General features: G+C 49.2%; 1 protein-coding gene across 1 annotated transcript; it reads right to left on the bottom strand.

Annotated features, from left to right (window-relative positions):
• Positions 1-3,412: 3,412 nt before the first annotated feature.
• On the bottom strand, positions 3,413-16,961 carry LOC308382497 (leucine-rich repeat and fibronectin type-III domain-containing protein 4-like; the record flags this gene model as incomplete). Its single annotated transcript, XM_080860904.1, has 4 exons — positions 3,413-4,634; positions 9,073-10,850; positions 14,797-14,813; positions 16,829-16,961. 4 exons carry the CDS (start codon positions 16,959-16,961, stop codon positions 3,413-3,415), a joined length of 3,150 nt encoding a protein of 1,049 aa, XP_080717030.1.
• Between the last annotated feature and the right edge of the window lie 339 nt (positions 16,962-17,300).

Raw genomic sequence — 17,300 nt, 5'->3', positions numbered from 1 at the left:
TCTGATTGAATGTTACACTAATATCTTTTCAATTCATCCCTCTATCACTGAGGCTCAGTCTCATCCCCCTCTCTTCCTTTCTTGTTCTCTCATTCCAGTCTCATCCCCCTCTCTTCCTTTCTTGTTCTCTCATTCCAGTCTCATCCCCCTCTCTTCCTTTCTTGTTTTTTCATTCCAGTCTCATCCCCCTCTCTTCTTTTCTTGTTTTTTCATTCCAGCCTCATCCTTCTCTTCCTTTCTTGTTCTTTCATTCCAGTCTCATCCTTCTCTCGCTTTCTAGTTCTTTCATTCTTGTCTCTCTTGTTTTGTTCTCATTCTCTTGCTCTCTTCTTGTTCTTTCATTCCAGTCTCATCCTTCTCTCGCTTTCTTGTTCTTTCATTCCAGTCTCATCCTTCTCTCGCTTTCTAGTTCTTTCATTCTTGTCTCTCTTGTTTTGTTCTCATTCTCTTGCTCTCTTCTTGTTCTTTCATTCCAGTCTCATCCTTCTCTCGCTTTCTTGTTCTTTCATTCCAGTCTCATCCTTCTCTCGCTTTCTAGTTCTTTCATTCCAGTCTCATCCTTCTCTCGCTTTCTTGTTCTTTCATTCCAGTCTCATCCCTCTCTTCCTTTCTTGTTCTTTCATTCCAGTCTCATCCCTCTCTTCCTTTCTTGTTCTTTCATTCCAGTCTCATCCTTCTCTTACTTTCTTGTTTTTTCATTCCAGTCTCATCCCTCTCTTCCTTTCTTGTTCTTTCATTCCAGCCTCATCCTTCTCTTACTTTCTTGTTTTTTCATTCCAGTCTCATCCCTCTCTTCCTTTCTTGTTCTTTCATTCCAGTCTCATCCTTCTCTTACTTTCTTGTTTTTTCATTCCAGCCTCATCCTTCTCTCGCTTTCTTGTTCTTTCATTCCAGCCTCATCCTTCTCTCGCTTTCTTGTTCTTTCATTCCAGTCTCATCCTTCTCTCGCTTTCTAGTTCTTTCATTCCAGTCTCATCCTTCTCTCGCTTTCTAGTTCTTTCATTCCAGTCTCATCCTTCTCTTCCTTTCTTGTTCTTTCATTCCAGTCTCATCCTTCTCTCGCTTTCTTGTTCTTTCATTCCAGCCTCATCCTTCTCTCGCTTTCTAGTTCTTTCATTCTTGTCTCTCTTGTTTTGTTCTCATTCTCTTGCTCTCTTTAGCTCCTCTTGTCCCTCTGTCTTTGTGTATCTCTATTGCTCTCTCTCTCTCTCCCTCTCTCTCTCTCTCTCTTTCCCCCATTTTTTCTCTCCCTCTCTCTCTCCCATTCTTTCTCTCTCCTCTTCCCATTCTCTCACTTCATTCTCTCTCTTCCTCTCTCACTCCGTCTCTCTCCTCCCTCCGCCAGCTATTCAAACACTCCACCGTGACTCAGCCTGTATGGAGCTGCACACATGACGAGACGCTGGAAATCCCATTGGAAATGGCTGCAGGCTTAGGCTGATGGAGCTCTCTGACACGTTCTGTGGCCGTGCTAATAACTCGCTCATCGTTTCTGATTGGGGTGTGTGTGTGTTGGGGGGGGGGGGGGGGGGGACGCTCGCCCCTGTAATTAGTCTCGGACGTTCATTTGCCTCGCTGTTTCTTAGCGGCTCAGACCGAAGCGGGCGATTAGAAGGTGGAAGTATAAGTCTGGCTTCTTTTCTTTGCAGCATGAAATGAAATGGGAGCGCTCAAGGCGGCCTTCAGCAGTGAAGCGGGCTCTGGCTGATGAGCTCTACTAAGCCTAGCTGGGTTTTGTGCTCTGGGTGGTTATTTGTGTTAGCTTTGTGTTGCTCCTTACACGTAGCTTTTAACTGGTATCAAACAGACAGCGCGCGCGGAACAGAGATGCACGTTACGACACTTAACAGAGATGAGATCAATCAAAAATAAAAATAGAGTCCTCTAGAGTCTCGTTAAAAAATGACCAACCACTTTAAAAGGAGTCCGCTTTATTCCGTTTGTCAAAGGATGGTTTCAACATAACACATCAGTTTAGTCTATATAGCATTCAAATGTTTGCCTGGACGAACCAAAAACACTTAGGATTGCATGTGGTACTATTTTAGTCATCACATTTGACAGAATGTACACAGTAAGAGGGCATGGACGCTCCAGGCTTGTCGTCCATCTTTTATGGCTGCTTAAGAGCACACCCTAGGGTCAGAACAGCGCTTAAGAGCACACCCTGTCAGAACAGCTCCTCGCTAGTCCATCTTCTATGGCCGCTTAAGAGCACACCCCCTCAATACAGCACAGGCACTTTGTTCTTACAAGGTGGAGGAGCTTTCTTTCTTTTTTTATGCTCATAATCATCAGGGTTATTTCAAGACGAATGTGAGGTGTCTAAATGTGTCATCTGCCTCCCTTGGCTCTGACCGCGTGTGTGTGTGTGTGTGTGTGTGTGTGTGTGTGTGTGTGTGTGTGTGTGAGATAGAGAAAGTCATATTTCCATCATCTACAACTCTTCTGGCTTATCCTGTGCTGTGGTTGTTTGTCTGCACAAGGTTGAGTTTGTGTGCTAAGTAGAGGTTGGTTTATCCACTAAAACATTAATTGCCTTGATGAATGTCATTGAAACTGAGGTGCTGGGGTTGTAATCCTCGTGAGAAAATGTGTAGGTGGATGGTCCAATCTAAAGCTGCCCCTGAAAGCCATCCTGCCAAATCCTCTGTCCTTCCTCGTCCACTACTGCGCTATTTTGTGGGGTTTCTCTCGACCGCTGTCCGTTTAAGCGGATATGAGGTGGAGCCGCCTTCTGTGGTAGGAGGCTGTTAGTGGGATAGAACCTGTTCGCCTGTCAGGTGAGAGTTTGTCTCTGACGCCTTTCTTCCCTTCAGTCGGGATTCTTGACCAATTATTTCCTGCTGTCGCTCGCCATCGGTCGATTCATCCCTCTTGTCGCACACTGTACAACTCGCTCAGTTTCCACTAGAACGCTTCTCCTCCTCGCAGTCCCGGTCACAGGCGTGCATCACGTCTAAGCACTAGGAAATCAACAGTTAGTTCAGTCGAATCAAGTCCAAGTAATCCACTGGATCAAGATTTAACACTCCATCGCATCAAGTCCGAAGTAATCCACTGGATCAAGACTCAACACTCCATCGAATCAAGTCCGAAGTAATCCACAGGATCTCACTGCTGGTGGTAGTGCTCCACTTAATCCGACAGGGTCGTGTCTTAATACTGTGTACTCCGCTCCACGTGAAGTCTCGGCTTCTGCATCAGATAGTGCTCTGCTGAATGAGTAGATATTTCAGTCCCATTTCAATTCATACTCACCCCCTCTCCCATAGTGTTAGTCCCATTTCAACTCTTTTGGTCTCTTCCCGCGCACAGAACTAGTCCAGGTTGAATGCGAGCCCCCCCCCACCCCACCTCCCCTTTCCCCCGTGCTACAGTAGTGGTCCAGTTGAAATGTGCTGGCGTCTCCCTACAGCCTGCTCTCCTCCAGGTCTCCGGCTGCGGCGGCCACGCTGCAGTTGGAGTTGGAGGAGTTGGAGTTGTTGGAGCCGTAGGCGCGGATGAAACCGTGCGTGAGGGCGCGCCCGTAGTGCTCGCTGGCCGTGCTCGACGTGCTGCTGGCCGAGGACGCGCAGTGGACCAGCATGCCGTGCAGCGACTGCGACCGACGCGTCCAGAGCACGCCCAGCCGCTTGGCGTAGCTGTAGCAGGTCGTCGTGGTGATCTCGTGGCCGACGTCGAAGGAGCAGCTACGCTTGGCGCGGACTATCTGCAGCTGGTCCGCCCCTCCGTCCCTCGGCCCGGGGATGCTGCTGCACACCAGAGCCTGTTTGGAGCTCACAGCGGTCCGCTCTCGCTCCCTGTCCACATCTCGCCCCCGGTCTCGGTCTCTCTCCACATCTCGCTCCCGGTCTCGTTCCACATCTCGCTCCCGGTCTCGTTCCACATCTCTCTTCCGGTCTCGCTCCACATCTCGCTCCCGGTCCCGCTCCCGGTCTCGCTCCCGGTCTCGCTCTGGCTCCTGATCCTCCCCCCTCCTCCCCTCGCCCCCCCCCTGAAGCTTGACCTTGCCTGGCCTTTTGACGGCCTTGTGCTGCTGCTGCTTGTCTCCGTGCCTAGCAGGAGAGTAGTAGAGAGGCACTCTCTCGTTCTCCGGGGTGAAGGGGGGGTGACGTTTCTCCTTCGCCGGCACTTCGTACCCCCCCTTCTTGCCCTCCGCCCTGTCCTCGATGCTGCGTTTGGCCCGAGGAAGCGTCCTGGGGGGGCGGACTTTGGGCTGCTGTGCTAACACCCCATTGGGCAGCGCCACCATCATCACCGCCCCTCCGCTGCCGTTGGTCTGCGCGAACACGTCCACCCCCTTGCCTGACAGGAACTCGTTGCCATGCACGCGGTCGTCACGGCAATCTCCACAGACGCGGTGGCGCACCATCATGGCGACGGTGAACACCAGCAGTGTCACGACGATGACCCCGCCCACGAGCACAGTCAGGGTGCCGCCCAGGAAGTGCGCCTGAAGAGAACGGCATTCTGGGAAGTCCTCCTTGGTGCTGAACTGCGTGCAGCCCACGACCTTGGTGGTGGCCAGCGAGGAGACGCCGTCGTCAAAGATGGCCAACACACACAGGCTGTAGTCAGCTCCGGGGACCAGGTTCTTCAGCACAAAGCTCTGACTGTTGGGCGGTAGAATCCTGCCAGAGGAGAGAGAAGAGAGAGAGAAAGAGAGAGAGAGAGAGAGGGAAAGAGAGAGAATAGATGAGCGGCATTTATAGCACGGCGTGAGGCTGTCAATGACCAGATGGAAAGTGGGAAAATAAGCAGTGCGAGTAAGGAGTCGGGTCCTTTTCTCCTGCAGTGATTTTGGGGCAAGGACACACACTCACACACTCACACATACCCACACACACACACACACACACACACCCAAACACTCACACATACTCTCTCACACACACACACCTCTCTTTATCGAGCAGGACACACTGAATCAATGTCTTTACCACCCTGCCAGCCTGACAAAAGCCCAGGGACACAAACACAGAGCCACATGACAGCCATTACTTTGATGCTTGCTGTTTTTAACAGGGCGCAGTGTGAGGCCCACTCTTTCCCACAATGCACCACTTCCCCACTCTACTTTCACTGATTTCCTTTTGCTGAATTGGGTTGAGATTTACTTCACCAATACCTTAATAGCATTAGATTTATTTTCTGGAATATGTCATGCCTTATAGGGAAGCATAGAAATTATTGTAAACCATTCGATACACAAACTCGTGATACATAAACTCCTTTGAGTAAACAGACAGACTGAGGCAGCAGGAGATCTATACAGTACAAACAAGCGAAGGAAGACCAAACACCATGAGATTTAGCTTCAGGCGCACCCAGAAAAGGAATGGTAGAGTGGAGCGGAGAGAACCGTATCGCCGACAACCACCTGTCTCAGGCTCACTCGCCACTCATCCCTTACGCTCCAGACAGCTGGACATGCAGACCACGCTATGTGCTATGTGCTATTTTTTATTTATTTTTTTCATTTTCCCAGACCTGCAGTAATTATGTATTTCAGAGAGAACAGTGAAGACAGTGGCAGCCTTCATGTGAGTTTCTCCTGTGTGGCGCGAATCATTAGTGCTGACTGCAGTCCTTCTCACTAAGTGAATGACCAAACGGACGCTGCTGGGAAATGTTTCCTACTCCGTTCTGGTGCTTTTTTCGTTAGCAGTAGTTATCAGCATTAGCGTTAATAAGCAGTGTCAGCAGTAGTTATCAGCATTATCATTAATTAGCTGTGTTAGCAGTAGTTAGCATTAATTAGCTGTGTTAGCAGTAGTTAGCATTAATTAGCAGTGTTAGCAGTAGTTATCAGTGTTAGCATTAATTAGCAGTGTTAGCAGTAGTTAGCCGTGTTAGCATTTAGTTAGCAGTGTAAGCAGTAGTTAGCCGTGTTAGCATTAATTAGCAGTGTTAGCAGCGTTAGCATTATTTAGCAGTGTTAGCAGTAGTTTTCAGCGTTCGCATTAATAAGCAGCGTTAGCAGCATAAGCAGTTGTTATCAGAGCTGCTGCCTCCCCCATTAATGAAGACCCGCTGGTGCCCCCTTTTGCGCCCCCCCTGGTGCCCTCTGACCCCACAGCGCCCACTCACTCTGCCGCTATGCCAGGCTACAGCAGGCAGGTGTATCGCCTTTGCATCTGTTTACATCTCTCTCTCTTTTTTCTTTTCTCTTTCTCTCGCACTCTAATCTCTGACCCTTCCTGATTCTGTACTCTGTTTCAGCTTCACACTCGTAGCTTTATCTCTACCTCTGTTTCTTCAACGCTGTTTATCAGTCCAGCCTCTCCATCTCTATCTATCTCTCCATCCATCAATCCATCTGTTCATATTGGCATGTTTATATCCATCCAGTTCTCCACTGCCTCCTTTTTTTTGTCTCTTTGTTGTCTTCATATAGCTGTCCCTGCATCCCTCTCTTCATATACATTCATTCCTCCTCTCTCCCTCTCACTCTCTTTCCTCTTCCCTCCCTCTTACTCTCTCACCCTCTCTCCTTCTCACTCCCCCTCTCTCTCTTTCTTCTTCCCTCTGCCTCGCTCCCTCTCACTCTCTCTCTCCCCTCTCGCTCTCACTCTCTCACCCTCTCTCCTTCTAGCTCCCCCTCTCTCTCTCTGTCCTCCTCCCTCATCCTCTCTCGTCTTTCCCTGCCAGCCCTCTGCATTATTGATGGCTGGGTTAGGGAATCACACCAGCCACCGCCGGTATTAGTCACTGCTGTGTGTGTGTGTGTCTGTGTGTGTGTGTGTGTGTGTGTGTGTGTGTGTGTGTGTGTGTGTGTCTGTGCGCCACAGCTGGTAATAGTCTCTGCTGTGTGTGTGTGTGTGTGTGTGTGTGTGTGTGTGTGTGTGTGTGTGTGTGTGTGTCTGTGCGCCACAGCTGGTAATAGTCTCTGCTGTGTGTGTGTGTGTGTGTGTCTGTGTGTGTGTCTGTGTGCCACAGCTGGTAATAGTCTCTGCTGCACTCTGTGAATCACTTGCCACTGGTTTGTTTTGGGGAGGTTTCTAGGCCCCGGGCGGTCCGGGTGAAATATTCATTAGCGCGCCTGTTTTAGCGCTCGGGTCAGCGCCGGCCGGCTCCTAAATGTGGAGTTGACCTGACGCTGACCTGACTCAGGAAGGTCAGAGGGGGATGTGCTGCGCAGTGGTGCTGGCTCTTTGCCTGCGGCAGAGTGTGTGAGTGTGTGTCTGTCATGAGTTTAAGAGTCCTGTTGGTCTAAATAGGGGGTGACCTTGCTGAGTTCTTACGCACGACGGACAAGGCAGTAGGGCCGAGACAGAGACAGAGATGTTGAAAGACGGAGAGATGGACCAGAGAGGGATGAAAATAAGCAGTCCCTCCAGGATTTAGTGGATACTTTTGTGATTTTTTTTTTTGCGCCCAAAATTACTGAGCGGTGATTGCGGTGATTTTCTGGAAATTTCGCGTTTTTTTGTCTCTATTTAAACCTGTATACTCCACATATAATAGAAAACTAATTGAGGGATAACAATCACAGAAATCAGACGTATTATTTGTCTTTTTTAATATTTTCAGATTGTTTATTTGTTTTGTTTTTGTTTGTTCTTATGTCTTCATTTCATGCAATGGAGACACAAGAACACTCATGTGTCATCTGATTTCACAAGTTTCTGAGAACTTGCACAGCCATAAGTGTATGGTCCCGTCATCCATCCTAGGGTGTTAAATGACTCAAATGACACCCCTTACTTTGGACCTTTTTGAGTTCTAATAATATCCAGAGCAGTTATCATGAGTAATCCTGTTCTATTCAAAGAAACCTGAATAGAAAATATGATTATTCAAAATGTGTCGTGAATGTTGTGAACGTCAAGCAAATGTCTTAATACCATGTCTAATCCCTCTCTTTTCATCTCTCTTTCTCTCTCTCTTTCTGTTCACCTCTCTCCTCCTCTCTCTCAACCCGCCCTCCCTCCATCCATCCATGCCTTTCTCTCCCTCCCTCTTTCTCTTCCCCTATATCTCTCAATGTCTCACCCTTCCCCTCCCTCCCTCCCTCTCTTTCTCTCTATTCCTCCCCTCCCTCCCTCCCTCCCTCTCTCCTCCCTCCATCTGGGTGGGTGTTTATCTCTGTTCCACTCAGACAGATGGGGAGTGACACAAGCCTCTCTACTGCAGTTTGTGCTCCTTTAAAGGAGCTCCGCCTCCCCGAGTCCCCAGACACTCCTCCTCTTCTTCTCCTCCTCCCTCCCTCTCTCTCTCTCTCTCTCTCTCTCCCTATATATATTTCCATTCCTCCCTCCCCAATGAGCTCTCTCTCTTTCTCTCTCCCTATTTATATCCATTCCTCCCTCCCCAATGAGCTCTCTCTCTCTTTCTCTCTCCATCCCTCTCTCCAGACCTCCCTGTTGGCATTCCTTCCCTCCTCTCTCTTCTGTTGCCATGTCTGCATAGCTCATCTCCACTGCTGGCTGTCTCTTTCCTCTCCCTGCTTCATCATCCTCTCTCTCTCTCTCTCTCTCTCTCTCTCTCTCTCTCTCTCTCTCTCCCTCTCTCTCTCTCCATCTCCTTTCCACTGTACTCCATCTCTTTATCTCATCCTTGTCTCTTCGTGTCTCTCATCTTTGCCTCACCCTGTCTTGACATCTCACACGCACCCTCTTTTTCTCTCTCACTCTGTCTCTTTCCCCCCTCTCTCTCTCTTTCTTTTTTCTTTTGGTTTCTCTCTTTCCCTCTCTCCCCACATAATGACCATGTTGTTGATGCTGGAAGCAGCTTTAGGGAACCATTACCCAGCCTCGGGCTCAGCTCTAACATGTAGGCTTCTCCCAAAACAAGCAGCATGACACGATTGGAAACGAGGGTCTTCAGTCTCCTGTCAGTGCTTACATGATTGGGTCTTCAGTTGATTTGGGTTTTGTCTGTTTGGGTATCTTTGTATTGCTATATCTATCTATTGCTATATCTATCTATTGCTTTGTTTTTACAACAATCTGTCATTAGACATTTGGTTAACTAAAGCCGTCAGCCAGCGTTTGATGTTATGTTGTTTCTGGTCATTGTTACTGACTGTCGATGCATGCATAATCACACCTGTGGACGTGGTCTTACCTGTAGACGAGTGCGTCGTCTGCGGTGCTGTTATACTGGATCTGGTACATCCACACCAGGTAAGGTGCCGCGGACCGCCCCATCGCCCAGCGCACCTGAGCAGAGTTCGAGGTCACCCCCTGAACCCGCACCAGTCGCTCGGACCCGTCCCCTCCCTGGCTCCTGCCGGCGTCGCTGCCAGTACCGGTACGGCCGCCTGGACCGCCTCCCCCTTGGTCCCTGGTTGCGCCTCTGCCCTCCACGCTGGAGTTCTGCACCACCACCACTCCCACCTCCACCCCCACGTCTCCTCCTCCGCCCCTCCCGACGCTGATGTCAGAGGGGCCGGGTTCGCGGGAGTTGACCAGGGGCACGGTGCCGTTGCCGCGGTGAGGCAGCGGGATGATCTTGAGGTCCACGAGCGCGGTGGCCTCCCCGGCGGCGTTGATGGCGATGCAGGTGTAGCTGCCGTCGTCCCGCGCGCGCGTCACCAGCACGTCCAGCGTCCCGTTGTAGTAGGAGCGCACGCGGCTGCTGTTGGCCACGATGCGGTCGTCCGGCGACACCCAGTGCACCAGCGGCTCCGGGTCGCCGATGGCGCGGCACTTGAGCGTGGCCCGCTGGCCCTCCAGAACCCAGACCCGGTTGGAGCTGCGCGTGATGAGCGGCGGCTCGCACACGAACTCCTCCTCGGGGATGGACCAGAAGTAGCGGCCGGCCAGGTGCGGCGGCGTGGCGCACGTCTCCATGTCGTCCATCCGGACCAGCCGCCGCAGCCACAGCAGCTCGCAGTTGCAGTGCAGCGGGTTCCCGCCGAAGTTGAGGCTGATGACGGGGTAGTAGGGCGTGGGGTTGACGGCGCCGATCTGCGAGCGCGAGAAGAGCGGGTCGGGCGGCAGCGTCTGGAGCCGGTTGGAGGTCATGTCGAGGCGCGCCAGGTTGTAGAGCTCGGCGAAGGAGCCCTCGGCGATCTGGTCGATGAGGTTGTGGTCCAGGTTGAGGGAGGTGAGGCTGGCCATGCTCTGGATGGCGTCCCAGGGCACGCGGCGCAGGTTGTTGTACGACAGGTCCAGGTCCTCCAGCGAGGGCAGGAAGTCGTCGAAGGCGTCGGGCGCCACGACGGTCAGCTGGTTGTTGTTGATGAAGAGGTGCTGCAGGTTGAGCAGCCCCGTCAGGTCCTGCCCGCCTACCGCCGTGATCCGGTTGGCGTCCAGGTGCAGCGAGCGCAGGCTCTCCAGGTCGGCGAAGGCCAGCGGGCGGAGCGCGTGGATGGTGTTCCGCGACAGCGTCAGGTCCACCAGGCCCGTCATGTTCTCGAAGTCGGGCCCGCCCACCTCCAGGATGTAGTTGTCGGCGAGGCGCAGCTCCACGGTGCGGCGGTCGATGTCGCTCGGCACGAAGAGCAGGCCCTTGTTGACGCACAGCGTGCTCAGGGACTCCGAGAGGTTCCGGCACACGCAGTGGAACGGGCAGATCGACACCATCCCCCACGTCTCGCCGGCCGACACCACCGCCACCGGGCCAGACCCGCCGGGCAGAACCACGCTAACCAGAACCACCCACAGGGCCGACGACGCCAGGGAGCCCGCACGGAACCGCAGCCCAGGGGAGGCGCTGATCCGACGGGAGGGCGGGGGGCAGAGGTGAGGGAGGGGCTTGAGCGTCCGTCTGGGGGTTGGCTTCTGGAAACGTGGGTACTCTTTCGCCGCCGCCTGGGTCGGTGTTCTGGGGTGCTGGCATGGCTGGGACGGTTGCGGAGGTCTGGACCTCACCATGGCTAACCAGAGGAACCCACACACCTGACAGAGACACAGAGAGTGGGAGAGCATGAAAAAAGGGATGGAATAGATTTAAATTGGACTGAAAGAGAGAGAGAGAGAGAGAGAAGGGGGGGGAAAGACAGGGGGAGAAGTCTGTCAATCACCTTTGGCTATAGCCGATAAATGATCCCTGCGCAAGGCCAGATGAAGGATCTCTGAAGTCTTTTGGAAAACAGGTGTGTGTGTGTGTGTGTGTGTGTGTGTGTGTGTGTGTGTGTGTGTGTTGAAGAACCTGTTATGGGTAATCTATGTGTCTGCCCTTCCATTCTCTTTCTCCCTCCTTTGCTAGCTGAGGCCTTTAATTAACACTGGACCTCTGTCAGAGGCCAGACTGCCCACAGAGTCTTCACTGAGTCATAGCTTTACAGGGCTCAGTTCTCAGAGGAACACACACACACACACACACACACACACACACACACACACACACACTCTTCACTGATTTATAGCTTTACAGGGCTCAGTTCTCAGAGGAACACACACACACACACACACACACACACACTCTTCACTGATTCATAGCTTTACTGGGCTCAGTTCTCAGAGGAACACACACACACACACACACTAGCAAACACAACTAGAATGCGTTTCGTGAACGAACTGCGAGAGTGTGCTTGCTCTGTGACAGAGAGAACAAGTGCCAATGAATTAACATGTATTTACATCTACTCAATCAGTGTAGTGGGGCCTTCTTCCAATATATTTTAGCAAGCAACCAAGCTCAACCATTATATTTTGGCTCCACTGACGTTTAGACATATGAGGGTATCTTTGTTGTTCTGTTTTTGTTTGTTTGTTTGCTTGTTTATTGTGAAAGGGTCTAGTGTGTTACATTTGGTCATAGCCTAATAGTTCCAGAGTTTCGTTATACTGACTTACTGAGCTAAGTGAATTGTTGAAATTGTTATCTTGGTAAAAGGAAACATCTCTGCAACAATATTGGAATGAATGCGGTTACATAGCCAGCTTTACTTAAAGTTTATTGTAAGATAGGCCTATATGTTAGACTTAATGCAGTTCTCTCTCAACAGTGATGTCTTGCTTGTTACATGTTTTATCCATATAAGGAGGGGGCAGCTAAACTCGAAGACTCTCAGAAAATATCTAAAGTGTAGCTCACTAAACTAGAAATATATTGAAATGCCATGAGATGTAGGCCTACCACTAACCATTTCACATTTACAGACATAAACCTATAGACATGACACAAAACATCTTCCAAAGACTTTATTATCTCAGCTGCATTATTCAGTAGCACAAAGTAGTCTATTACATTCATATTTACTTCATGTAACCCTGCCATAGCGATACAACACCTTTTTGACAGCCTATATAGCCTAATTGCAAAATTAAATATATAAATAAATACTACACTGAAATAACGCAAACAAAGTGAATCTACAGTGAGCCAACGCTCGTCCACTGACAGTGTGGAAGAATGACAGCGACGTGAGCCAGGCCACATTCCAAGATTACGTTACTAGAAATGTCACTTTACATGAGCTTTGTTCATAAGCCATGCAGTCCATAAAATAGGAATACTCTGTGTACTAACAGTATAGTAAGACCGGTCATATGTTCAGAGAGCTTTCTAGCAACCAACAAGTTACAAGTAGGATAAACATATCAGCGAAATCTGCGTTGTCGACAGACCATCGTTTTGACTGGAGTTTTGATGTGCTTGTTAGCACCAAGTGGATTACCTCATCTACAATACATATGGGCTTGGACTCAAATCACTAGTAGGCCTACTTCACGATCTTCTATGGTTACCAGCAGATAAGGTAAATAATAATCGCCATATTTGCTTTAATGTTTTATAGTGTAAGAGGCTATGTGTAGGCTATTAGCTAATCAGAAATGTTGTAGATGCCAGAGTTGGCAACTATGGCTCAGATTTAGGTTGTTATCCATCAACATTCATTTTACAACTTACATTAGTTTCGTTGTCATTCGACTCGAAAATCTCTGGCTCAATTTGGCAAAGCACTACTGCTCTCTCCAGGGTAAACATACGTGGACCTCTCGGTGCTGTCATTTTGCCAATCTGGCTGGCTGAGGTAATCGAGTGATTAGAGAAGGCTACAAAGTGGAATACTAAGCAGTTTGTAGCGGGAAAAATTGAGAGTGAAATGTAACAAATTATACTGTATAATTACCAATGTCACAAATAGCTTAGCGGTAATATGAATAGCTTAAATGGGATGGCTACATTAGCCAGCTAGTTAGGAGAATCTCCGCTCTCTTTCTCTTATACCATCCTGTTCTGCAGCGAAGGCACATCACGTAATAACGTTATCATTTCTCAAAATAGTTAAATACAAATATATATATAGCTTTTAAGATAAAAATATGTCCAATAAGGCTTAAAGAATTAAATCAGGTGTGTAGATGAAGTTCAGCAACAGCATTTCTAGTGTTTATATCCATGATTGTATGCTGGTCGTCGCTGGCCGTCAACTGCCGTTACAGGAGAATACAGAGCTTCGCCTTAGTGGGTGACGTCACAATGGCTCAACCTTCCCCATGTTAGTCAATGAGAGAAAAAGGGGATGAAAAAGAGGGATAAAAAAGGAGTGGCAAAGAGTATCGCCACGAAAAGTCATAGCAGCTTGCACCGGATCGGGCCGGACATTTTGGTGTTTGAATGGCGTCTCTAGCTCAATCGGGCGAGGAGTAGTTAGCTGCAAGAAAAACGTACGGAATAAATAAAGAAAACTTGACGATAACAATACTGTGCTTCCCTTCGGGCAAGCACACTAATTAGAGAGAGAGAGAGGGAATGTGAGGCAGAAATGAAACAGTCATGAAACAGATGCAGGTGCAACTGCTACATTTTGAGATTGCAGACTCTTGTTAATATGCTTTACACATGTACTCACTCACACCCACAGACAGAGTGTGTGTTGTGTGTTGTGTGTTGTGTTTGCGTGTGTGTGTGTGTGTGTGTGTGTGTGTAGCACTGTTGTTCATTCTGCAGATGTGACATTGGACAGTTCACAGCAGCATCTGTGCCTGCAAACTAACAACCTATTTACCTTCACCGAGTCAGCCTGTCACACTCTCTCACACACACACACACACACACACACACACACACAAACACACACATATTGCATACATACAAAGTGTGTCTCTTTCTCTCACTATCACACACACACTCACATACACTGCCAAATAACGCATACACAGACATACACACACACCTGCTGCTATAAGCACCATTAACCTGATGTATTAGGGTGTTTCCAGGTGCAAGTGTGTGTGTGTGTGTGTGGTTCACGCTTTGAGACACACCAGAGCTGTACAAGGACACTGTCGCACTACTAAGATGAAGTGGAGACTACATTATGCCTAAAATGGGCCTGCTTTTCTTTTTCATGCTTGAGTTGAAAATAAGGTGAATGTGTGTGTGTGTGTGTGTGTGTGTGTGTGTGTGTGTGTGTGTGTGTGTGTGTGTGTGAACAGCCAAGAACTGTATATAGACTAAGGAAAACCACCAGAATAAACCGTGATGTGTTCAGTATGTATCCACCTTTTAGTTGAAATTGCGAATGCTGTTGGCAGACCGTAGTTATTAAGTGTGTGTGTGTGTGTGTGTGTGTGTTAGGAATGGTATATAGACAAAGAAATACCAATGCGACAAGATTGAACATTAATGTGTTGAGTGTGTTTTATATATTCTATATTTAAGCCACTCCTGGCAGACAATCTTAATTGTGTGTGTGTGAGCGTGTGTGTGTGTGTGTGTGTGCGTGCACTAATGGCTGTATGCTTCAGAGCATTGTATCCAGCGTTCTTAATGACCCTTACGGTGGAAGCGGAGTGCTTCTGCATGACGTTGCTCTTTTCTTAATGAAATTTAGAAAGCTGCATCTTCCCTCATCCCAGACTTATGGAATCGCCCTACTGTCACACTCACAGAGGCCTGGAAGAAGACTGGACGAAAGGGGGAGAGAAAGAGAAAGTGAGTGAGAGAGATAGAGGGAGGGAGAGAGAGAGAGGGGGGGGGGGGTGAGAGAGAGAGAGAGAGAGGGGGGGAGAGAGAGTAGAAGAGAGAGTGATGGAAAGAGAGGAGGGAGGGAGAAAGAGGAAGAGAGAGTAATGGTAAGAGAGGAGGGAGGGAGGAAGAGAAAAGAGGGAGAGTGGGAGAGAGAGAGGGAGGGGGGGAGGGAGGGAGGGAGGGAGAGGAGGAGATGGCAGTAGAGACAAAGAAAGAAAGAGCAGCCCATAAATAACTGTGTGTAATTGAGTGAAAGCCATGCTTGTGTTCCGGAAGCTATTAGAGTTACCATGCTGTGCTTTTCTCTGTCTGCGTCTGGGTGTGTGTGTCTGTGTGTCTGTGTGTGTGTGTGTCTGTCTTTCTGTCTGTGTGTGTGTGTGTGTGTGTGTGTGTTTGTCTGTGTGTGAGAGCATGAAGCATATGTTTTACATCTGTGCCACTGGCAGGGTGTGCATTGTTGTCTTCTCTCTCTCTCTCTCTCTCTCTCTCTCTCTCTCTCTCTCTCTCTCTCGCTGTCTCTCTCTCTTTCTCTTTGAAAGGTTGATTGTGTTGTCAAAGCATATTATAGATTCATAGCATGGCTTTGGTGAATGGTGGTGTGCAGTTTAATGCCACACCTGGGATTGTGTGTGTGTGTGTGTGTGTGTGTGTGTGTGTGTGTGTGTGTGTGTGTGTGTGTTACCCTTAAGCAGTATTACATTCATAATACTTGTTGTGTTTTTTTGGCGTTGACTAATGAATTACACTTCATGTGAAGACCACTAGGCCATTCAGTAATCAACACAAAGCATTTTCAAGCTTTATGAATCTTAGCACATCATCACGTTGTATAGCAACGAACACGTTGTTAATTAATGTCTGTTAAGGCAACTTGGTGTAGTTCCCACAGAATTGAAAACTCCACCCTTATCTTCTCAGCCACAGGCCAGTCGGCATGCATAGCCATGCTCATTATGAGGATCTTCAGCTATCAGTGAGCAATCAGGAAGAACTAGCAGCACAACGTACACTCATAGAATAGGGCCTTCCTAAGCAGCCGAGTCTCACACACACACACACACACACACACACACACACACACACACACACACACACACACACACACACACACACACACATACATACATACATACACACACACACACATATACACACACACACACACACACACAGAATTAACAGAAGAGAACATAACACAGGGTTGTAGTGGATAGGATGGGTAGAGGCTGTTGTCATTGTAGACTTGAACTGTCCCCTTCCTGTAAAGCCTGATGTTAATGTGAAAGTGTATGGTGGGTGTTTCTGTAGTACTCAAGGCATGGAGAAGAAAGACCCTTGAGAGCTGGCTGTGTCTCCAGTCTTTGGTTGCTCCATACTTGCAGGGTTTCCCTGTGTGTGTGTGTGTGTGTGTGTGTGTGTGTGTGTGTGTGTGTGTGTGAATGAGTCCCTTTGTGAACTGGGTGTGTGTAATGATTAAGTCTGTGGTAGGTCATTACTATAGCTGGGCTTTCTCCAGGTGTGTGTGTGTGTGTGTGTGTGTGTTTGTGTGTGTGTGTGTGTGTGCACCATGTGAAGTCTCTGTTTGCTCAGGATCTGAGGTGATTGGTATTGTCTCCTGGTGTGCACCTGTGTGTGTGTGTGCATATGAAGGCTCTCTTTGCTCAGTACCTAAGGTGACTGGTATTGTCTCCTGTGTGTGCGCCTGTGCCTGTGCCTGTGTGTGTGTGTGTGTGTGTGTGTGTGTGTGTGTGTGCGTGTGTGTGTGTGTGGGTGGGTGTGTGCATATGAAGTCTCTCTTTGCTCAGTACCTGAGGTGACTGGTGCTGTTTCCCAGCGTCTTCATGGTTGAGGTCGGGCTGTGCGCGGCACAAAAGCGGGCGCTTGTCATGCTCCCTCACCTCTCCGCAAACAGAAGCGTTGTCTTCACAGACGGTCCGTTAAGCGGTCCGACCGGAGCGCCGTGGCTCCGAGGAGCCCGCAGAGGAGCAGAGAGACGCAGAGGGCTGGCCTTCCAGGCTGCTTGGGAACAAGGCTGGGATGATGATGATGATGATGATGTCGTCTTGGTTTTCGGTTCTCCTCATTGGTTATCTCCGTGTAATCCCAGTCAGAGGGGACCAGTGATTTCAGAGCCAGATAACTCGCAGTACGGCAGGGTCCCAGGCCATCACCCTCCTCAGTGTGTGTGTGGGTGTGTGTGTGTGTGTGTGTGTGTGTGTGTGTGTGTGGGTGTGGGCGCACCTGACTGTGGTTTGTTTTGTTTTTCCTTTGTGTGTCCCTCTAGTATCTATGGTGGAGATGTAGGTAAAAGTGTGTCTGAATATGTGTGTGTGTCTCTGTACATGTAGCTATGTGTCTTTTGTGTATCAGTATAGTGTCTTTTGTCTGAATGTGTTTGTATGTCGGCGTCTGGAATTTGGCTT

This window comes from Sprattus sprattus, assembly GCF_963457725.1.
Source record: "Sprattus sprattus genome assembly, contig: scaffold_269, whole genome shotgun sequence".
Lineage (NCBI taxonomy): Eukaryota > Metazoa > Chordata > Actinopteri > Clupeiformes > Clupeidae > Sprattus > Sprattus sprattus.
Note: the sequence above shows the minus strand (reverse complement) of the source record. Positions and strands in the feature narration are given on the sequence as shown.